This window comes from Molossus molossus, unplaced genomic scaffold (assembly GCF_014108415.1).
Source record: "Molossus molossus isolate mMolMol1 unplaced genomic scaffold, mMolMol1.p scaffold_m16_p_1, whole genome shotgun sequence".
NCBI classification, from domain to species: domain Eukaryota; kingdom Metazoa; phylum Chordata; class Mammalia; order Chiroptera; family Molossidae; genus Molossus; species Molossus molossus.
Window position 1 is genome coordinate 244,547,418 of NW_023425344.1, and position 23,144 is coordinate 244,570,561.

Below are 23,144 nucleotides of genomic sequence, written 5' to 3' on the forward strand. Positions count from 1 at the left end.
GAAATAAGACACCCCACTTCGAAAGATTTGAAAACGCAAAAAATTAAGAGCCTTAAAACCTATAAAACACAGTCAAATATGCCACCCTTGGGCTGCTCAGCACCCGAATGGACATCCCAGAGCCACAGTACCAGACGCTCTGCTCATCTGCAGACTGGCACACAGGCCCGGCCCTCGTTCACCTGGGAACGTGGCACCACTGGGCTAACCCTGGGCCTCCGCAGGATGGCACACCCCCTGGGCCCGTGCAGGGACTCAGCTGACTCACGGCCCAACTGCAACTTGAAGAGCAATTACATTTCCCCCGTGCCCGAACGCTGAGGCACACAGCCCGTGGCACTGAGCTGGCAAGTGTGTGGGCAGCTGCGGATTTAATAAATCTTAATTATTCTGTTTATACAAACAAGCAGGCTGAGCCCCGCGACGCAGCTGGAGCCTTCATCGACTTGGCGCAGGGAGAGAACAAAGCCCGGGAAAGCAACTTCTCATAAATAACTAGCGTGGGGGCAGGTCCCCCCTTCCCTCTGCACTGAAGAGTGTTTAAGTTGGTACGATCACAACCTCTGAAGACGGTGCCTGTGTTCTACCTGTCAGGCCTCTGTGTGTGTGTGTGTGCACACGTGGGTGCACACCCCTACACACACGTGCACACACCCCGACAAGCAAAATGAACACCAGAACCAAGCCAAACGTAGGACCCCCAACAGAAGTGTCACCGATCCCTTTGTTCTCAGAGAGAGAGGCGGGGGCAGTGTCTGCAGAAGTCTCCAGCCAGGGTCCATACTTACACGGCAATTAAGAATCTACCCTGTGCTGGTTGTTACAAGAAATTTGCCCACCATGAGCTTGGCGGACCCTCCTTGCATTCATTGGAAAACTGTAGCTAAGGGATTCACCAACCATCATACGCACCAACGGTGGATCCCGATTCCAATAATGAGCACAAAGCAGTGGTTCTCAAAAGCCAGCAGCATGAGCATCACCTGGGACTTGCTAGACGTGCAGACGCTCGAGCTGCCCCAGACCCACTGAACCCAAAGCTCTGGGGGAGGGACACACGCTCTGTGCATAAACAGGCTGTCCTATAAATGAGCCCAAGAGGGCTTCTGTCTATTGGCCTCCAGTGCTCACTTCTTCATTGGGGGCTGAGACTAGTTAGCTCAAAAACCAGCGGGCACTGGAGTCAAATGTTCACACATCTGTTTGTTTTAAACATAACCCAAATAAGCAGATTTGGGGGCCATTTGGAGCCTGCCAGCTTTGCATACCCCATGGAACTGTGCCCGACATCCGCCAGCCACAGAGAGGAGAAACCTGCAGCTATGCAGGCTCCTGCCTTTCGAAGCTCCGGACCCAGAGCCTCGCCACGGTGCTCAGCGACCGGCTGCACGGATGTGACCGCTCTCCATCCCCTCCCCAACCAGCCAGGATGCACAGCCCGCCTGCTCAGGGCTTTGTATTGTGTTCACTGGTGGATCCCAAGTGCCTAACACAGTGCCTGGGACACAATCAGCACTCAGCAAACATTTGTGACACAAATGAATAAATGAATGAGTGAGTGAGTGAGGAGACAGCAGATAAACACAGGGCTGTGGACACTCCACATTAACTCTATACAGCCTGCGGGGAACCTGAGTCTGCGCTGGAGGGCCGGTGTCAGCCAGACAAGTGTCCCCTACTCAGAAATAGTTAGTGAGCACTGACTACGTGCAGCCAGGGGGCCCAGGCATGGCTCCCCATGGACTCCAGCCTAGGAGCTGTGTAGATGAGGACTCCCAACCAGCGAGGGGCTTAAAGTGTGAGAGCTAGCTAGAGGCAGTCCAGACATTGGCCCCGTCCCCCATGTCCCAGAAGGAGCCACCAGGCTGGACTGTGCCGTCCACCTGGTCATTCCCAATGCTCCTCCCTGTTTCACAGGAGTCTCTTTGTTATTCTAAATTGGGGGTGGGGAGATGGGCCTGGGGCCTGGGGTCCTCTAAAGAACTCCAGAAGGCAGTTTACATGATCCTCAAAATTAGTTCATGAAGTAAATAAGGTCAGCATTGATAGTTCCATTTTACAGACGGGGAAAGTGAGCCCCAAGAGGCAAGGCAACTGTTCCAGGCCACAAAGCCGATTGGCACGGGGCCCAGAGCACAACCTTGGCCTCGAAACTGCTTGCCCAGTCCAGGGGACACCCTCCCTTCCACAAATGTGAGACCTGGACACCAGCAGGGGACCAAGGAGACAGCAGGCATGCAAAGCATCTGGAGACAGACTGTGACAAGGGGCCTCGAGCAACCAGCGTGCTTTGGAGCAAGCAGGCTGGAGGCTCGTCTCCCATGGGCGGTGCCTGGCAGGAAAACAAATGTGTTCCCTTGGAAAGGGGGCCCCGGGGACATGAATTTGCACTGGGCTTTTCCAGAAGTGGGGAGACCCGCCAGGCCCCAGGGGGCTTTCTCCGAGACATATATGAAAGGTTAAATGTGGGCTTTGGAGTCAGAGGCCAGAGACCACTCGGCAGCCTTCGCGGAACAAGCCAACTTCTTTCCCTGCTCAGAATGGAGGTGATAATGCCCCGCGGTGTGGCCAGACGGTTCAGTGAAACACCCCAACCGTGATTTAGTGAAGTTCCCGGCACACAGTGCTGGTCTACAGTAATAATACTTATCACTCATTATGATTATGATCGCTGCCGTTACTGTTATTGCTTTGGCCTGAAAGCCCCTCGGGACTGGCCCCGAGCATGTCTCCAGGGGCTAAGTGGTAACACCTGCCCGTCCCCTCCTCTTCTGTCCCCCACTGAGCCCCGCAGACCTGTCTAGCACTCGGGTGGCCGCGCAGCCCAGTTCAGAACGGTCCAGGTTTACACCTGTTGTCACCGCATAGGTAGCCCCTCTTCACCTCATCCTGGTTTTGGACGAAACATTCTAGGGTCCCCCGCTATGATGTGCCTGTCCCGTCCAGTGCCCTCTGCACACCGCTGGGGCTCCCTGAGAGTGGGGCCCGGGGGCCAGCACCGTGCAGCCCAGAGCTGACCCAGCACAAACGTTCCTCAGACCTCGCGGAACCTTCCAGAAAGCCCGGGAGTCCCACCCTGGCGCCCGGGCCCGCCACCCCTCCAGACGCCCTGCCCTCGGCCGTGTGGAGCAGATGGCAGACTCGTACCTTTCGGAGTCCAGTCGGCTGCCCTGGAGAACGCTGTGTCTGTTATTTTAGGGAAGGAGAGGAAAAGGGGAAAAAAAGTTAAGTGAGTGAAACTTAAATCCCAACAGAACCTGTAATGGAATATTCATTTTGTCAGGGGAGCGTTGCTTTAAGACTTCTGGTCATCTGGACAGGCTGAACCAGCAGGTGATTCGATTTAATGAGCTTTTTAACGCACTTCAGGCCCAGGTGGGACTCTGTCTGGAAGGCCTGGGCCAGGCCCCGGCTCCGCCACCCGGCTGGGGCTCGGCTGACACCTAGTGGCCGCTTCGGCCATTGCGGGGCCAGCTAAGGCAGCATCCGAGCTGGGCGTCTGCGGTCCGAGGGCTGCCAGGGCCTGGGAGACCATCTCCACCACCCTCCTCTCAGGCTAACCTCAGCTTCCTCGTCGCTTCTCGGGGAATAATAACAGGACCTTCTTTATGGGGCTGCTAGGACGACATGGCACGTCCTAAAGGCTCGTGTTAATTTAGCAATTATTGTTTCTCGTGAGGAGACACAGGGGCCCACAGTGGGACGATGCTCGCTCAGAGTCCCAGGCAGGGAGTGCAGGCCAGATCCCAGGGCTGTCCTGGCTCTGCAGCAGGGTGCGTGTTAGCACTGGCTCCCGCTTACTAGCTCTGGGACCTCGCGAGTGTAACCTCTCAGAGCCTCGGGCCCCTTGGCACTGGAGGTACGATTACTCGGGCAGAGGGCTGCTGCAGGACTAACGGGATGATGCCTGTAAAGGATGCGGCTCAGGGGCAGCAAGAGGAACAACATCCTGCCATCTAGCACCTGCGCCCCGGGAGTCTCCCTCTGCGTGGTCCCCTGGGTCTGGGCTGTGGAGGCACAGGGCGGTGGATGCGGGCCCATCCAGGTTCTGCGCCATAGTCCCATCCCCGGGCCTGGGACCTGTGCGTCCTCAGCACCTACCAGCAGCTGGCTGGAGTCCTTGAGCTTGGACTTGTACAGCATCCACCGGTAGCGCAGGTCCTCGAGCTCATCCGAGGGCCCCCTTGCTGGCCCGAGACGGAGGAGGTTCTCGAAGAGATGCTGACCTTTCGGCACCCGAGCCTCCAGCTCCTGGGGCGAAAGGACAATGTCAAGTGCACCTTCCAAAGGGCCCAGACGGCCCCTCTCAGCTGGTAAGGAGCAGCCAATCAAATGTCACTTGAGAGGAGCTGACAGAGACTATGAAGTGAGAGTCCCCACTGTGCGAACCCACGCCAAGGCCTGGTGATCGATCGTTTCTGCGATGCGGCAGAATGGCTGCCGGTCGGCCAGGCTCAGCTGCGCCGCTGGCCTCCACGGCCACTTCCCACTCCGACATTCTAGAAGCAAGTCCGCCAGGGGCCTGCCATAAGAGTTGCCCTGGTCGAAGCTGCCACCGCCGAACGGCTCCCTGCTAGCATGGGGAAGCCTGGCTGCGTGATGCTGGAACTGGGGTTTTTCTGCCCGAATCTAGCAGCGTGCCCCCCAGGGTGGCACCTTTGACCCCGGATCCCTGAGAAGTGGTGGGACGCAGGGCTCAGAGCTGGTCTTTCCATCCAGGGGCCCGGGGTTACAGTCTGGCGCTGGGTCCTGCCTCTGCCCACCTTCCCAGCTGGGTGATGAGGGGAAGCTGCTTAGCTTCTCAGAGGCCCTAGAATGTGAGCTCCACAAAGGCAAGGAGGGCTCACCCGGGGAACTGCAGGCCGCCCCCGATCTGGCTGGAATTGGGGGGTGGCCGAGCAGGAGGAAGGAGGTGGGCAGGAAGGACTGACTTCCTGGTCAGGGTCAACGAGGTAGTTGGACCAAACCTCTCACCGAGGCCAAAATAGTAAAAATGTTTAAAAGGCATTACAGACACAGAACTATGGAGTAAAAAGAAAATAATAGAAATATGAGATCTGACTACAAAAAAAATAAAATAAAGGCACTAAAGAGTTAGCGAGAGAGGAACATCAGGCTAACCCAGGGCAAGGAGGGAACCCAGGGATGTAAGCCAGCAGCCTGCTTTGCCAATAGGACGCTGGCCCTTCTGGAAGAAATCGAGTTTTGGCAGCCCCTCGGGATATGGAGGCAAAGGTCAAAGTCCAGGCCCTGCAGAGGTGGAGCCTCTGCAAACCATCCCTCCTGTCGCTGAGACTCCTAAGTCTCCATAATGAAGGTAAAAAATGGTAAGTGCCGAGTTGAGACAGTGGTAGTGACAAGGGACAGACACAAAAACCGTCCAGGAGGTGGACTCAAGCAGGGCTTGTGGCTGATTCCACGAGGGAGTGAATGAGGGCCTGTGGTGGACAGATGGCCCAGCTGAGCTCAGCCCACACTGCCACCCGCCAGTCGTGCGTGAAATACAGAGTTGCTATTTGAAGCCACTGTTGGGATGGGCTGTTACACAGCGACAGCCGAGTGCTACAACCGTGGTGAGTGGTGCTACTATCTTCCAAGTGGGGGGATTCGGAGGCAGGTTGAAGTGAGTGAACGGGTCTTCCAAAGTTCTTCTAAAATCTTTGAGCCAGACAAGTTTGGTTCAAAAATAAATAAATAAATAAATAAACATTCTTTATACACAAACAAGAAGACCTCGTGGACGAGGTATGTGCTCTCTTTTGGGGGAGGGGTTAATCCTCACCCCAGGACGTTTCTCCACTGATTTTTAGAGAGAGTGGGAGGGAGGTGGTGAGGGAGGGAGAGAGAATCAGTGAGAGTCACACTGGCTGGTTGCCTCCCGAAGGACCCTGGGGTCAGGGAATCAAACCTGCGACCAGGAGTGTGCCCTGGTCCAGAATGAAACCTGCCCTAACCGCTGAGCCAAACTGGCCAGGGCTGTGCTCCTTCTTTTAGAAGAACCCCCTGCTGGCGAACACGCTGATGGGGAAACCCGGGGGGCCTCTCCGCGGGAACACACCTGCAGCTTCGTTGCTCTGGCCCTGGCGTCCTCGGCCCTGGCAGTTCCCATGGCGATGAGTCTCACCAGCTTGGCGTTTTCCACCTGCAGCCACTGCTCGAAGCCCCTCCGGAGCTGGGGGAAGCCTTCTGCTTCCGGGAGAGGATCTGCCTGCAGGACCGCACAGCGTGGCCAAAGCATCAGAGGGGACAGCACACCATGAGGCAGAGGGTGGGGTCGAGGACTGTCTACTCAATGTGGCCACAGTGTCTAGGGGTCAGGGACAGTCCTCCCTGTCACCTCCCTGGCCTCCAGCAGCAGCCCCATCGCCCCTGCCCAGGTGGTTGTCATCGCTGTCATCCTCCAGCCACTGTCCCCGCCAGAGCGGTCTGTCCAGCTTGCTGTCCATTCAGCTGAGCCCTCACTTTGCACCTTGGTGGCTTCTCACACGCCTCTGGTTACGGCTCTGCCCGACTGCGGCTGGTCCCACCTTCCTGGGTCCCTGGCCTGAGCCCACAGACACGCCCTGGCCCCTGGCACTGTGCTCCCAGGGGTCTTTGCACACAGTCTCCTCTGCAGGGAACACACCCCGCTCTCCTCTCCCTGGCTCCCACTCAGACGAGAGGATCCCCTCACATTTCCTTTCTCCCGAGGGCTTCCCCACCCCAAACTGGGTCACGGTCACTCTGTAGCAGGCTCCCACAGCACGTGGGCCCTCTGCCACCATGCGCCACGCGTTCTGTAAACTCTTACTTAACTGCCTGCGGTTGCCACTCCCTTGCCTCTCAAAACGTGCTGCGAGGCTCAGCAGAGAGCGGGGCCCGTGGAAATGCAGACCACACGCCCCTCTGCCCGACCTACGGAATCGCAACCTGCATTTTACTCGGATCGGGCTGCACGTCCCAACATGGAAGGCTTGTGCTGGTTCTGACTCTGCTGGGCGGACTGTCTGCTCATTCTGAGCTGTGCCCCGGCTCCAGGCATTGTCCTGGGAACACAGCCGCCCTGCACCAGTGCCCTGCGGATGGGACACGGGGATGAATGGAGGGAGGTGCAGGCTTCGCAGAACCAGGAGTGCGTGTCTCCTCCACGTGCATCCCTTGCCAAAGGCCGTCAGGGCCCTGGCCGGTTTGGCTTAGCAGTTAGAGCATCTGCCCGCGGACCAGAGAGTCCCAGGTTCGGTTCCCGCTAAGGGCACGAGCCTCGATTGCAGTTTGTCCCCGGCCCTGGTTGGGGTCGTGTGGGTGGCAACCAGTCGATGTGTCTCTCTCATATCGATGTTTCTCTCTCTTCCTCCCTCTCTCCCTCCTGCTCTATCTGAAGATGAATGCAGAAATGTCCTCAGGTGAGGATAAAAACAAAAATAAATAAGTAAATAAAGGCCGCAGGGACGGGACGGACGCGGCAGTATGGTTAGGTTAGTTCTTTATACAAAACACAACTTAGGGCACAGAAAAATACCCTCTAAGCAATTTCAGTTTGCAATCTGGCGCCAGCAGGAAGCTTTTAACCCTGACCCTCTCCTCCTTGCAGGGGTCCGTGTTTCTGAGGGGTGAGGGCCTGTCTGTCCAAGGGGCATAGGAACGCTCATGACGCAGTAGGGCGGGCCCACCTGAGACAGGACTTTGCCAAGTCCTGAGCTGAGCATGTGGTCCCTGACTCGGGGAGCAGGGCTCTGCTGGAGACTCTCCCCCTCCCCCAATCCCTCCACTGGAGACCTGGCCCCTCCTGGGAGCCCCACCAGATAGACTCACCCGATGGTGATGACTGGAATTGGGCGTCATGGGGCTGATGAGAACCCCACCGTCCGGGATGTTGTTGTTGAAGATACTTTTCTTCCCTGAGCCCACTTCTGTGCTCTGCAGCTGCCGATGTCTGATGAGGCTGAGGAGACAATCGGCACGGTGACTTCGGGACGGACGGGAGGGGGGCGCCCCGGTCTCGGGAGAAGTGACAGAATTACGGCGTTTTTCCGTGGGAGGCGAATCCCGGTCTTCCCAGCCCTGTGCCTGTCCTTCAGGTTTGTCCCCAAGGCACCTGCATGTCCGGTTTCCTATTTGAGACCCACCTCCCGGTCGCTGGAGTGCAGGTACCCACTGATGGAGGTGAGGCCCAAGCCCACGTGGGCTGGAGGCCAACCCCCGAGCTGGGACAGTGCTCTGCTCCTACCGCCCCTGCTGGGTGCCGGCTGGGCAGAGGGAGATGCCCGCCGGCGCCTGGCGCCACGCCTGCCCTGTGTCATGGCACCAGCTCTCCCGGGGCGGGAAGGGGTGCTGTCCCGGACCAGGCTCGGACCAGGCGGCCCTCTCACCTCAGCAGTTTCTCCTCCAGCAGCCTGAGGGCCCGCCACGACTCCGCCAGCTCCCTCAGCTCCTGCTGGACCACAGCACCCCCTTCCGGAGAGGACTTTTCCATCACCAGCTGACCGTGCGCTCTGACCAGGGGCAGCTGGGCCTCCTTCTCCGGGAACTCAGCCAGCAGCCTCTGAAGGACACACACGCGCTGAGGTCCTGGGCGGGGGGGGGGGGCTCTGCTCCCCATGGTGGGGGCTCTTGAGCCTGCTTTGGGGAGGCACCATCTCTGCAGGGAAAGTCATCTCACCTGGACTTCGGCCTCTCGGGCCTGGGCATCCCATGGGCCCGTGTCGCTCAGGTACGACTTCAGCTTCTGAGACACCAGAGCGATCCACTGTCGCAGCTCCAGCAGCTCGTGGCTGAAGGTGCAGTGCTCCCGCATGCTCCGCTGGCACCTGTCCACGAGGTCCTGCGGCACAGCCGGCCCAGGGCACCTGAGTGCTGCTGAGCCTGAGACCTGCCCGGGCCCTGGGGCGTAATGGCCCCCAGGGCTCCCTCTCAGGGCTCCCCAGCCGGCGGAACAAGGGACCCTGGTCCTCCCCTCTGCACAGTGCAAGTTCGCCCCCGAAAGACAAATTCCGTGCGAAGGGCCTCGGAGCCTGTGTCACTTTCACGCACCAGGTCTGGAGCAATCGGATCTCTCGTCTGAACCGGTACAACCTCGTGCGAACATAGGCGGCCAGTATCTCCTGAAGGTGGACGCGGGCAGCCCTGCGACTCAGCCTGTCACCCCGGGGTGGACCCAGCAATGCGAACACGCCCTCGCCAAGGGCAGGAGTGTGGTGTGGCTGTAACAGCCCCAAGCTGGAAACCGCCCAAGTGCCCATCAACACAATGGATGAATACGTGGAGGGACAGCCATCCTGTGGGGTACTGGGCAGCAGCGAGAATGCGACCCAGGCGACACTAGGGATAGATTTACAACCATCGTGAGAGCTAGAAGCCTTAACTAAGGAAAACATTCTGTCTGAATCAACTGGAATAACACATACGATCCGGCAAATCCAACCTGTGCTGTTCCAAGTCCAAGGTCAGGGTTACCTCCAGCTATCGAGAGTGGTGGGCAGTGACTGTAAGGGCACAAGGGGCTTTGTGGGGGGGGGGATGGTGGGGGTGCTGGTATAATTCTGTGTCATGATCCGGGTGCCAGTAACATGGATGTGTTCCTTTTTTAAAATGTATCAAGCTTCATACTTATTCACTTTTCTGTCTATGCTTATTATACTTTTATTGTATAGTCTTGCTTTTATTCCCCTCCCCTGGGTCACTCATTGCTCAGCTCTCTCCTTGCTCTTCTCTGTCTTCGTGAAAGGTGGGCTCTGTATCCATCCTCCTGGTCACCCAGCCGGGACCCTCCCTGACAGCCCACCACAGGCCAATCAGACCCCAGGTCTGTCATCCCTTCTCACAGTCTGATCCCTGGCTCAAGTCCTTGTGACTCTCTGCTGGGCCACCACAGGCCCTGCCACCTTCCTGCGTTGCACAGACTCTGGCTGACACCAGCGAATGCCAGGCCACCAGGACCTGGGACACAGAGAGGGTGCTCTGTATCTGTCTTCAATAAACCGTGGACGAGGGCCCAAAGAATGATCTAAAACTGCACCTCCCTGTTCTGTCCCTAACACTATCCCCTCCTGTGCCCTGTGCACCCACGTCAGCCCCAGTGCCCTCAGGGCCCCCACTGCTTAGTGGGGTACGTGCCCCCACGGGGGTGGGAAAAATCACCTGGGCTGTGGGGGAAAGACGTATTAGAACTTCTTAGACTTAAAAGGCGTTGGGTACCGAAATAATAAAAGAAGGGCAATGCACTTCTGCAGAGAAGTGTTTCAACAATAAGGAAGTCAGACAGAATTGGTCACCACCATTTTGCAGCCCCTACTGGGGCTCGCTGGCTGTTTCTTCTAATTATTCTAATGATCGGCCTGGGTCCTCGCTGGCTGTGGGCATTGAAACTGAAGTTTGCTGCGTCTGTGGGCTCTGTGGTCCTGAAGGGCAGGGACAGTGATTCCTATTTCTGTACCCCTCCCCCCGCCTCAACCTTGGGGCCACTCGCTGCTAATTTATTAAACTGAATAAAATGAATTCACCTAGACCTCAGACCCCACTCAGACCAATGGGTCTCGAGGGATGGAGCCGTGTTTCCTGAAAACTCACGGGGGTTTTGGTTGCTGTACTAATGACGGAGTGGGGGTGAAGCCAGCAGATACAGTGAGAGTGTGGGGTGCTCCCATCCTGCTCTGGGGAGCACAGTGCACACCCCACAGGGTTTTCTCACGCCCCACCAACATCCCCGTTCCCTGGGGCTGGAGCTTAGAATCTGACAAACTCAAAGCGATTTTGGCAGTTTTAATAGACACGCTGACTTTCCAGGGATGCAGCTATTTCATAAACTGAAGGACTGCACTCTGGGTTGTTTGCGTTTCGGAAAACCTCACCCCAAGAGGCATCCGAGGCTGTCCCATGGAGGGGGCCTTGTCCCCACCTCCTGTGCCTTTGGTGTGGCCGCCGAGGAGCACAGACATTTTGAAATACATTTTTTTTATAATTCCTTTCCTTTTCTTTTCTACTGTAGAAAGGGCAGTATATTAAATTTGTAAATGGTGTGGCTACTTGTACTGTCTATGACTGTCAGGACTGCAGAGGGCGTTAGGATTATCTGTCCTTAAATAGGGCGGGCAGGGCGGGAGGGTGGGGAACCCCTCAGACTGCTGCCCTGCGGTGAGGCCTGAGGCTGGCTCTGCACTCCTGGGGTACTTGATACACACGCAGACCCAGAAGTCCATCTGAATCCATGTCGGGGGGGGTGGCTGGAGTCTGCATCTGAACTTATCCTCAGGGGAATTTTGAAGGAACCTCAGTTTCCATTCCCACTGCTCCCAAGAGTCAATCCTATGCGAACACCAGGAAGACAGTCGGCCACTAGAGGGCACTGCAGACGAGGCTCGCGCGCCCCTGGACGCACCTGCCAACCTCATGGTAAGGCAGCAAAAGTGACGGGCTGCTGTCCGCTGGGCTTTTGTCAGGCTCTGAGCAGTCTGTCTGTCCTTTGGCCCCTGGCCCAGGTGGAATTGTTTATTTCCTTACTGGCGGCTGACTCACTGTCCACCTACCCTCTAGAACGAGCCCAGGGAGAACAGGGATCTTGGCTGTATCTCGTTCACGCTGCCCCCTCCTTAGGGCCCAGAACACTGCCTGGCACACAGGAGGCCCTCAGTAGTCGTCTGCTGAGTACACGGGGAAGCGGAACGAGGAAGACAGAAAGAAAGGAAGAATGGGCAGGAAGGAAGAACCGAGGGGAAAGACTGGGGGAGTCGGGGTACGGGGCCCTCTGGCTGCTGCAGCGCAGGCCGCTCACCTCCAGGGACCTCTGCAGGGCCTGGCAGTCGGCGGAAAGCTGGTCCATGCTGCGCTGGTGGTTGGGGTTCCCCTGGATGAAAGGCCTGGCGGCCTCCACTTGCACCCCCAGGTCCAGCCCCTCTTCCTGCAGCGCCTGTGGCAGAGGAAGCAGTGAGTGGACTGTCCTCTCTTCCTCGTCACGGGTGCGCATCAGGGTGGGGCTCTGAGGGGGAGACACCGCAGGGTCCTGGGGGGGGGCTCCCCGACTCCAGTGGCTGCACCAAATCGCCATCGAATAGGCTCTCTCTCAGAACTGGCGAGGGTTTTTGTAAGGAGATGGAAAGATTCTGAGGCATCATGAGAATAAACTGGGGGACAAAGTCACAGCTGGACTCTTACTTGATGACCACCTTTCATTATGAAAACTCACATCCCAGCTTCAAAGCCTCATAAACACCGTTCTTTATGTCTTCCCAAGAACGCGCTCAGTGTACATACGAGGGTTTAAGGGATAACTGTTAAAGCCAGCAAGCTCCTCAGGCAGCCCCCATGACCCACGAGCCCCTGACGTACAGTCCACATGTGTTTAAAACAATTCTTCTCAATACCCAAGAAGGTTTCACTGGGGGCCTCTGGACTCAGGAACACTTAGCAAGGCAGCTTTTAAAACAGGATCAATGTCAGACTTTGGAACCACGGAGTAAGCAAAAAGACAGTTTATCGGGTTTTTTTTAGCTCGAGAATCAGCAGTGTGGAGGTGCTAAGGGCCCTGGTGAGGCCAGGAACCACCAGTAAATGAGCAGACATTCAGCTAAGATGAAATGTCAGATCTCAAGTGAGGGTCTAAGTGTGAGGCTGGGGCCGGCTCCTGCTCTGCCGATGACTGCTTCTAGGTCAGCTGAGCACCGGAGCAGAGAGACTCGGGCCCCACACACCCCTTACCTGCAACCGTGCAAGCTGGGCCTGTTTCCCAGGAAGATCCCGCTGAAGCTCATTCTCAGCTTGGACCCTGATTTGGAGGTCCAAGAGCTTCCTCTGCAGGGGTTCAAAAACAGCCCCAAAGTCTTTGTGCTGAGCAAGCAAGCTCTGAAGAGACACAGAAGGGACAGCACGCACATTAGGAGATTTCCTCACAACCCAGCTGCTTTCCCCAGCTTCCTCCTGGCCCACACATGCGTCACCGCCTCCAGGAAGCCTTCCCAGAGCTCTTGAGGGGGGTGAACACCCCCCCCCTCGAGTCACCATAGTATCCTCACATACAGCTGTTCTGCCCACTAGAAGAGGGGTTGGCGGACTACATCTGTACAACATCCCCAAATGCCTCCAGAGGCCTGTTTTTATTAATAAAGTTTTATTGGAACACAGCCATGCCCACTCATTGGCAGCTGCTCTCCTGCTACAGTGGCAGAGTCGAGGAGCTGCAGCAGAGACCAGCTGCCCTGCAACCCTAGAATGTTCACTACTTGGATCAGTGAGATCACGGATGTGAAGCCCTCAGCAAATGCCTGGCCCCCCATCAGTGCCCATAGACCACAGCTGTCGTCATCATCACCATCACCAACACCATCATCATCAGATGCTCAGCCAACACGTGTAACATAAAGAATAAACTGTCCGCAGCATGCCACATTACACCTTCAGTTAACATCGTCATTTAGACATGTCCCTGATGACAGCTTCCCGTTAACTGGTTGTTGCCAGCTTACATTTTTCCCTCTGTATTTCCTCATGGGGCAGCCCCCAGCTCTCTGCAGAAGACAGTCCCATGACTGCAGTGTAGAGAGGGGACTTGAGGGCAGGGGCAGGGCCAGACAGGTGGCCAGGAGACCAGTAGAAGGATCACACAATAATCCCTCCAGCTTATAGACAAGGAGCCTTAGATTGTGGGGCAAAGGGATGTGCCCAGGACCACCAAGCGGCACGTGGGTGGAGCTTAGATCAGAACGCGGGGCTGCCCGCCCCGGGAAGGTGGCCCGTCCTCCGGCTGGGCTCAGCCTGGGCAGACGGCGGCAGGGCTCACCTGCAGCTTGCTCTTCCTCTGCAGAAGGCTATTGTGCAGCAGGTCCCTGTCCCTCACGGAACTCGCCACCTGTTCCAGGAGGGCCGTGGCCTTGTCCTGGCCGAAGACGCTGCCCAGCAGGTCCTTCTTCAGCGGCAGCATGGTCAGCTGCTGCTTCAGGCGGGAGCTCTCTGCCAGGGCTGCCTGTGGAGACAGGCCTCCGTTAACCACAGGGCAGGGCAGGGCAGGGCAGGGCAGGACGGAGCTCCCGTGCCAGGAGCACACTTGTTCTGTTGCCACGGCCTGGCGGCTGCGCCCTTGTGCTGGGCCCAGGCTGGCAACAATGCGCTAGGGACGCCCCGAATGTCTGGTCAACCTGAGGCCTCTCTTGCTCCCCACATCCACTTTATTATCCAAATCAGAGCAAGAAATCTACCGCCTACATGTCTCGGAAACCCGTCTCCTCGCCATCCCCACTGCCACTGGTCGTGGGCACCCTCAGCCACGCTCCCCTGGACCACGGCAGCTCCCAACCGCCCGCTGGCCTCAGCCACCCCCCTACCCCAAACAACCATCCCCACGGCAGCCGACCCCAAACCAAACCAGTCTGACCCTCTACTCAGTGGCTCCCTTCACCAACAGTGGTGGGCGACCCCCCAGGTGGTGCTTGGGACACTCCGTGGGGGCTAAGGGCACAACTAGGGAATTCAGGAAGGCTCCCCGGAGGTGGTGCCTGAATGGAGTCATGCTGCTTAGGAGCTCGCCGGTGAAAAGGGACCCTGAAGGATACTCAGAAGCCTCCTTCCAGTGGGCGGCTGCTCCCACACGGCCTGAATTCTGCACAGCTCACCTCCGCCAGGAAGCCTGCCCTGACCACATTCCCAGCCTACACTCAATTTTTTCTGCCTCAAAGCCCCGTGCCAAGCCTCAGGCTCCTGTGACTAACCAGTTGTTTTGAGTAAGGCCCAGGGCCCTGGAGACCAGGGCTGGCCAGAGCCCTTCTATTTCCACCTGACGGCGTTACTGAGACCCTGAGCTAAGCACAGGGCTGGGACGGGAGAACAAAGACCCCGACCCAGGTGGGTAATGTAGTCGAGGCAGAGCATGAGTGTTTTCCTAAGCAGTTTCAACCAAGCGGGTATTCAAGGCAGAAGTGGATTTCCTGGTTGGGGAAATCCAAGAAGGCACCTCGGAGGAGGCGGTATTTACAACATCCCTGGAAGGGCAGACGGAGCCCCGGGAGGAAGGACGGCATAAGCACGGCAGACCCAGCTGGACTGACGGAGGACATGTGCTTTGTGATGGGCCACACAGAGGGCAAGCCTCTTCAGGTAGGGGTCACCGCCACCTCCCTTTCACCAAACCCAGACACAGTATCACGGGGTTAAAAATTCAGGCTGGGGCGTGGTGATCATCAAGTGGATTATATGCTACCTGGGAAGCCTTGGGCAGTTCTGAGCCTCAGTTCCTCATCTGTATACCAGGGGCGGTCACACCCCAGCTCACGGGGCTGTCATGAGACTTAAATGAGACACGCCCACCAAGCATTGAATAGTGCAAGGCCCGCAGCAGACACAACAAAAGACGGCTCTCAGCTGTTATATGTAACCAGCTGTCGTGGGTTGACTGTGTCCTGCTGGAAAGGTGTGGTGAAGTCTTAACCCTCTCCCCACTCCCTCAGAACGGGACCTTTGGAGATAGGATCAGTACAGAGGGAATCAAGTTAAAGTGAGGTCATCAGGGTGGGCCCCTAATCCGGTATGACTGGGCCCTAATTAAAAGGGGCAATTTGGGCCCAGACACAGGCACAGAGGATGATGATGGGACACGTGGTGACAGAGGCGGAGGTGGGATCTACAAGCCCAGGACCACCAATAACTGTGGCAGACACCAGAAATTAAACAGGCAAGACAGGACGCTCCCCTAAAGTCCTTGGAGAGAGGACGCCCCCTACCCCCACCTCGGGACCTTGATTTGGGACCTCAGTTCTCCAGAGCTGTGAGAATACATTTCTGTTGCTTTAACCCACCTAGTGTTTGGTATTTTGTTCTGGTCGCCCTAGGAAACTAATGCACCGGCCATGCCCGACTTTGGGGGCTCAGTGTTTCTGTTCTGGGTGCGTTCTGCAGACCCACGGGCCACTCTGAGCCTAGACACAGAAGCTGAGTCAAGAAAAGATAGGGCTCGACGCTTGAGCCCTGGCCCGTGACAGCCACCCTGCCCGGGCAGGCTGCTGGGAGCGCCACAGGACTGGCTCCCGAGCCGCAGACCGCATCCGGACACGAGCGGACAAAGTCCTGGCCCCACTGTTCCGACCCACTGCTCCGTGAGACTCCTGCTCCGTGAGGCTCCTGCGCTGGGCTCCTGCGCGCTCTGGAAGGACAGCTCCTCCTCCTGCCAGGGAGCTGCTGGCCCGCTTTCGGCCCCAGGGGGAAGGCCAGGAGGGAAATGCACTTGTCATGGAGTCAGCCAGGCCTGATCGGGTGCCCTGGAGCAGGTGGCCCTCTCTGAGACCTGGTTTCCTCGCCGGTCAAATAATAACAATACAATTGTGCTGCTTGCCTCACACAGCTGTTCCCGGGAACCAATGTGAAAATAGGGCCAAGAACACTGCATGAGAGTCTACAGCCCACCATTCTGGCCGTAGCTCTGCCTCTCCTGAGTGGCCTGACCTTGAACAAGTACCCTAACTTCCCTCTGGCCCGAATCCGTCAGCAAAACAAGGAGAACGGTAGGGATGAAGACAAACATCTATGTACATAGATATTCAACATACAGTAATTGTGACAATGAAAAGTGGAAATAACCTAAATATCTGTGGATACATTAAATAAATTATGGCATAGCCACAAAAGGAATATTATGCAGCCATTAAAAATGGTGACTATTGAGAACAATTTTAGATGCTGAGAAAAAGCTCCTATGTGCAGAGTGGAAATATCTGTGGATCTAACTATATAACATGATCTCAAATACACAAAAATTGTGATTCATTCATTAAAGCTTCTATCTATTAGTGACCATCGCTCATGGAAATGGCTAGATGGATTTTCGTAAGATACAAAGGGTATATTTGGGATCACCTGGCCTAAAATGGAGGTTTGAGGTACATGTGAAATTCACTTTGGGGATCCCCCAGGAGTACCTCAAAAAGGTGGACGATCATCCTTGGGAGCACAAGGGGAAGGGAGCCCACAGGACCCCCAGAAGGAAAGGCCATGTCCTGCAGCTTAAGAAATGTGGAGAGAAAAACATTCGTTCCAACCTGAGCCTCGAGTGGACAGTCACGGGGTAGACCCTGCTCCTTCCTGCACAAGAGGCTGCTGTTCGCGGGAGGGTGCGTCTCGCAGTGGTGGCAGCCACCTCGGGGCCAGGAAGGGAGACGTGGCTTAGAGCACAGGGGCCTGGGTCCTGAGCGATACCGCTGAGCTATCCAGCCAGTCCTGGGACTGCGTGAAGGGCTCTGTGCTTTAAGTCCCCATTGGGCAGGTTTGCTGTCACTTGTCACATGCACCCCAACACAGTAAAGGTCACGGCCTGACATGCTGTTATGCTCATGCTTCCCCCACAGGACTGCCTGCAGTGGGGTCCTGAAGGGGACAGGTGTGGGAGGTCACTGAGGGCCCTGGGGTCACACCGGGCACCAGGCTTTGCCTTCTGAGGAGGACCCTTGTCTCTGATAACAAACGTTGATGTCTCCTGGCCACACAGGACTCCTGAGCCAGACACGGTACCATGAGCTCTACCCAGATATCACAGGGCCCAGAAACACGCCTCTCCCTGTGACAATGGCTGAAATGCCACTTTGGCTGGTGGCCTCCCGCGGCATCATGGGCCAGCCCTCCTGGTTACCTGGATCTGGGGCAGGAAGGTGTGAATGGAGGGCAGGTCCGGCAGGCTGGCGGTGACCTCCAGGAGCCTCTGGGCCAGGGCCCTCCACAGCTGCAGATCCTGCAGGGGGCGCTGGAACCGCCGCCACAGCTCCACGCCGGTGGCATTGCGCAGCCTGGTGCTCTTCCCTTTCATGCTGCAAAAACCCAGGGAGGAGGGGGGAGTCAGTCCAGGGTGCGGCCTCTGCCCAGACCCCCAGAGAACCCGGTGGATGCTGTTCCCCGGGGGACCCCAGGGTGGTCCCTGTCCTGGCCCACAGACCGCTGGGAGTGTCTGGAACCTCAGAGGTCTGTGCCCTCTGGACAGAAGTGCACTGGAGGGGGAGGGGTGTGGGTGGAGGTGGAGAAGGGTATGGGGATCAATGTGATGGAAAAAATAAAATAAAATAAATATATTTTTAAAAAGAAGAGTGTGTCTGTCTACATTGCTCAGAACTCATCCGCCAACTGAAACCGTTTTCACGTAGGAGAAGGGGGAACAATGCGCCGGAAAGAGCCGTCCTCAGACAGGCTGGCAGCGACACCGGGCCCTGAGAAACGACAGGTGTTGCTTGCCCTGGGCATCTCGCAGAAGCAAGCAAAATCCTTTCTTGAGTATGAGACCATCATCCTGGACCCAAATAATTTCTACAAATAATTTTTCAGATACCACATCCAGCACCCCGTCACAGATACGCAGCACCTGACCCCTCAGTGAGAGGGCCGCCCTGTTCCAAGGCCAGCTTAGTGCACAGAAGATGCCAGCCCCGCCCACCCCACCACATGGGGGACCCAGGCCACTGCTCTGAATGTGCAGAGGTGGAGCCTGAGAACACTGTGGGGTCAGAGACACACAGCGGGGCAGGGAGGGCTCCCCGAGTGCATTCTGGAGGAACCCCAGGATCAGGCAGAGGAACGAGCTACAGATGCATGGGTGGTTCTGCGATGTTCTGAACACCTCTGAGGCTCACGTAGCGAACACAGCTACGGATTCCAAAGTAACCCTGTGTTCAGCTCCGCAGAGGGTGGCCGATGTTGGATCTGCTGGTCTGCACCAAGCTGGGAGAGGGGAGAGCCACTGTGCCCGAGCCCACAGGCCGAGGGGGAGGCAGGGGCTGGCACGGAGCTGGGCTCGGAGGCCTCCGTCAGCATCCTCAGCATGATGTCTATCTATCGAAAAGTCCCCCCCTCGGGCCATCACATGGTGGACCCTGCTCCAGGGCTGAGCTGCATAGAGACTTGACGGAAACGGTGAATGAGCCACTCAGTGTGGAAAAATGCAAAGTTCAGGCCTCGTTTGGGGAGTGCAATGTAAAATACTGTCAAAAGGGAGAGTGACTAAACCGAGTAGGACCCTGTGACAGCCAGTCATCGAGAGGTGCAGGAATTATTTAAGCTACCGGGTTGCAAGAGAAAGCAAGCCCACCTCCCGGAGGTGGCATTAGATGCAGAAAGAAGGCCCTCTGTGCCGCCACCCTCACCCCCACACCTCTGGAACTCCTGGATGGCGGCGACGACGCTGTCGGGGAGCTGCTGCAGGTCGTGGGGGAAGACGATGAGCTCCTTCAGCTGGGCCTGCAGCCGGTCCACCTGGGGCTCCTCCGCGGCCAGTGCTGCCCGTGTCGCCTGCAGCACAGAAGACCAAGGAGGGTGGTGAGGTCCCGGGACGGGACAAGGTATGTGTTCAAGGGGGTGAGCATGGCTGGTGGGCGTGGGCCAGCCAGGATGGAAACTGTCACCAAGGGCAGGGACTCAGCCCCTGGTCCCCCACCTCCTGACCGGTGGCTCTGGCCATGCTGGCTTTTCTCTTGATCACACCTGCCTCACAGCATTGTCACCAGCACTGGCACCTCCTGGTACAAATGACTAATCTCTAGGAACACTGGCACCATGCTGAGTGCTCTGGGTGTCTCATTCACTGCAGCCTCTCAAGGATCCTGGGAGGTAACTCCGTCTATGATTTCTGACAGTTGCAGGGCCCGGGAAAGGTCTCCCTGACACCGGAGCCGGCCCCTGGGCTCTGCCTGCCCCTCCGCAGCAAAGGGGGCAAAGACCTAGCACCGTGTGGGCGGGCCCGAGATGCCCATGGAGTGCTCTCGTCCTGCCGTCCTGGGCGAGCCATGAACCTCTCCCCGCCGGGTCTCCCCGCCTCTAACGGGGGATCATGGCAGTGCCCCCCACAGGGTTGTGCAGCACTGAGAAAGCATGTGCTGGGGAAGTCATGACCTCCCTGTGACTCCTGAAGGTGAGCCTGTCCCTCACGGACGCTCTCTTTACAGGTGGCTCTTTCGACCGAGGCCCTGACACCCCTTAAACGACGGAGAGCAGCCCACAGGTCTTCCTCAGAGCGGAGCCGCCTGTTCCGCGGGCCGGGTGGTCCCCACCCACACCAGGTCCGGCTGCCTCACAGCCACCCGCTGGCCTGGTCCCTGGCACCCAGGCGGCTGGGTTGAGCAGGTCAGATGTGGCCGCTCCCCGCTGTAGAACATGTCATAAGAAGTGCAAACAGCAAGAACAAGTCCCCGGCCATACCTTAGGGAATTCCCTCTCACTGATTTCGGGTGAGTCATGACTTGAACGAGGTGTGGCAGGAGCTTGGGAGGGAGGTGGTCCCTCCCGCCTCGGGACAGGCTTCCTGAAACAGCCCGCAGGGCCCAGGGGCATGGTGACAGCGGTCCTGGCAGGGCTCTCCAGACCCCCCAGGCTGAGCCCTGCCCCCTCCCTCTCAGGACCTCACGGTGAAGCAGTGCTCTGAGTGCCCCCTGGCCGTGCTGGTCTAGGCAGTTGTTCTCACCTGTTCGTAAGGAATTGCTGGGAAGGAGCTGCGATCAACACCCCCACTTCACATTTAACAGAGAGGAAAGGAATTCCCCCAAGTCGTCCGGTGGGCAAGAAGGACCAGGGCTTGAACCCAGCGGTCTGACTCCAAGGCTGCCCTCCCCCACGGCACCTCCCCTCCCCCATGAGCGGAGGCAGACAGTGCTGGAGGGGGCTCCCCTGGGCACGGTCACCCCGTGGAATCCGTTCCCGAGCAGGGGGAGTGGGCCCCCCAGAGTGCCCTGCCCTGTCTGTGCAGAACTGTCCTGCATACGGCAAACATTCCAAGGAAGAGAAACAACACAACGCAGTGCAGAGTGGAAGCGGGTCTGGGTGGCTGTCTCATTCAGATATTTCCCGAATGGAACGGACAGGGTGAACCCACTGAGTTAATAAATGATGAGAGGCATGGGGAGGGGTTAATCTTTATTTTTTAAAAATCTCTCTGTCCTCAAGTCAAACCTCCTGTGAATGCGCATTGGGGTGGGGAGGGTGCTCTGGGTTGGAACCCACCCGCCCTCCCCAGGATGGGGGTGTCTGCTGGCCTCCCCAGACGCCCCCTACTGTGTTTGTTGGTCATCACCTCTACTCGAAGACCTTCCCTTCGACCTCACGCCTAACTCTGCTCTGTGCTCAGGAAGTCCATCCCACCTCCCACCACCAGGCAAGGAAGTGGCAGACCCAGAGACAATCCACCTCTGGTCTTATTTATCCACTGACATCATGTGATCCTAGCGATGCGGAGAAAAAAAAATCTCTCCTGGCCTCAGTCTCTTCATCCGGAAAATGGGCGCAAACACCCAACTTCAGTAACACACCCAGATCCAGGAAAGGCAGAGTGAGTGTGCTTAAGGCTTACCGGATCTCCCACCCGCAGAGGAGCCCCACGTGGTGACACCCCGAGGTGATACCCCACCTGGAGCGCCGTGGCGCGGCCGAACTTCGCTTACCGAGTAGAGCCTCCAGCGGGCCACCAGCTCATCCTCAGTCCCCGCCGGGGCCACGGGCTCCAGGCCCTCCTCGGCCAGCCTCTGAAGGCCCTTCCTGAACTCTCCCAGCTCGGCCTCCAGCTGCTTCCTCCGCCGCTCGAAGGCGCCCTTGGACTGCTGCAGGCTCCGCAGCCGCCCCTCCTCCTCCTCCCAGAGGACGCGGAGTTTCTCCAGAACTTCCCGCATCTCCTCCAGTTCTCTGGTGATCTTCTCTGCACCCAAAGGAGAGGTATTGTGGATGACCCCCACAGCCTCCTCCTCCAGCCTCTTCAAAGACTCGTCGCCCCTGGGAAAATCTTTGGCGATGTCCTGAAGGGGGGAGTGGAAGGAAACAGTGAGTGGCTCGTCCTGCTCCCCCTGAGCCCTAGATCCTGGGGTGAGAGCCAGGGACACCTTTCCAAGGGGGGGACTGTGTGCCTTGGCTTCCCCGGCTCACAAAGGAGGACGTCACTCCCTGACCGCATCTTTTACCCCTTGTTCCACAGGCAAGGAGCGTCTCTGGTGGGTGCTCCTCTGTCTTGAACCCTCCCTGACATTTGTCCATCTGCCTTTTTCCCAAAGACAGGTGCAATCTCCGGCAGTCATCCGCGACAACAGGGTGGAGCCAAACAGAACCCAGTGGCCCCATCTGGTGTCACGGTGCGAGTGTGTGTGGTTACCTGCTAATTATGAACGAGGACCGATTATCCGTGTATGACAATGAGATCAAGTTTCTTTTTTCTTTCTTTCTTTTTTTTTTTCCCTCACCCGAGGACATTTTTCCATTTTTTGTTCAGATAGAGTGAGAGGGCGAGAGAGGGAGAGAGAGAGAGAAACATCGACGTGAAAGGAACACATCGAGTGGTCGCCACCTGCACGACCAACCAGGGCTGGGGACAAACTGCAACCGAGGTACATGCCCTTAGCGGGAACCGAACCCGGGTCTCTCTGGACCGCAGGCCGACGCTCTAACTGCTGGGCAAAACTGTCCAGGGCTCAAGTTTCTTTTTTAACTGTTTATATTGAAGTGTAATTTACCTGGAGTACAGTGTTCAGACCTTGATTGTTACTGTTCAAAGAGTTTTGGGAACTACGCATGCTTATGTAGTCCTCATTGTTATTAAAACAGAGCATCTCTGCCCGGCCAGGTGGCTCAGTTGGTTGGAGCGTCATCCTGTACCCCATAAGGTTGCAGGTTCAATTCCCAGTCAGGGCACACACCTAGGTTGTGGGTTCTGTCCCCGGTTGGGGTGCGTATGGCAGGCACCCAATCCATGTTTCTCACACTGATGTTTCTGTCTCTCTCTCCCTTCCCCTTTCTCTAAAATATCAATAAGCATATCCTCAGATGAAGATGAAAAAAACAAAACACAAAACAGAGCATTTCTAGCATCCTGGAAGATTCTAGAACTGATATGAACACACAGAATATGTTATCTTTTGAAACTGGCTTCTTCCATTCAACATAATGTTTTTTGAGATTCTTCCAGGCTCTCATGTATATCAGCACTTCAACCCTTTTTATTGTAACTAATATTCCTTCATATATATATATGTATATACATATATACGTATACATATATATACACATATATATAATATTACATCTATCCAACAGATAAACATTCTCTTGGGTTGTTATCAATATTCTGCTGACAAAAATCAGCTGTTTCCAGTACGGGGCCGTTATGAACAAGGTTACATGCATCCTATAAGAACTGTTTGATCATTGTTCTTTGTGTTTTTTTTAAGTGAGTCTATTTA

General features: G+C 56.7%; 1 protein-coding gene across 11 annotated transcripts in view; it reads right to left on the minus strand.

Moving 5' to 3' along the window:
* Positions 1-23,144, minus strand: part of SYNE3 (spectrin repeat containing nuclear envelope family member 3) — a 45,678-nt gene that overhangs the window by 7,871 nt on the left and 14,663 nt on the right. For 2 of the 11 annotated variants that reach the window (XM_036258315.1, XM_036258298.1), the window contains 12 exons: positions 21,363-21,710; positions 19,085-19,221; positions 17,579-17,753; positions 13,748-13,930; positions 12,670-12,813; positions 11,747-11,881; positions 8,639-8,800; positions 8,349-8,521; positions 7,792-7,921; positions 6,059-6,208; positions 4,102-4,251; positions 3,148-3,186 (listed from right to left, as the gene is read on the minus strand). In XM_036258315.1, coding sequence (XP_036114208.1) covers positions 3,148-3,186; positions 4,102-4,251; positions 6,059-6,208; positions 7,792-7,921; positions 8,349-8,521; positions 8,639-8,800; positions 11,747-11,881; positions 12,670-12,813; positions 13,748-13,930; positions 17,579-17,753; positions 19,085-19,221; positions 21,363-21,710 — 1,926 coding nt within the window. Of the gene's footprint in view, positions 1-3,146; positions 3,187-4,101; positions 4,252-6,058; positions 6,209-7,791; positions 7,922-8,348; positions 8,522-8,638; positions 8,801-9,048; positions 9,298-11,549; positions 11,613-11,746; positions 11,882-12,669; positions 12,814-13,747; positions 13,931-15,809; positions 15,876-17,578; positions 17,754-19,084; positions 19,222-21,362; positions 21,711-23,144 lie in introns of those variants that run through there. The other 9 variants (XM_036258324.1, XM_036258303.1, XM_036258309.1 and 6 more) reach the window with 9 other exon arrangements.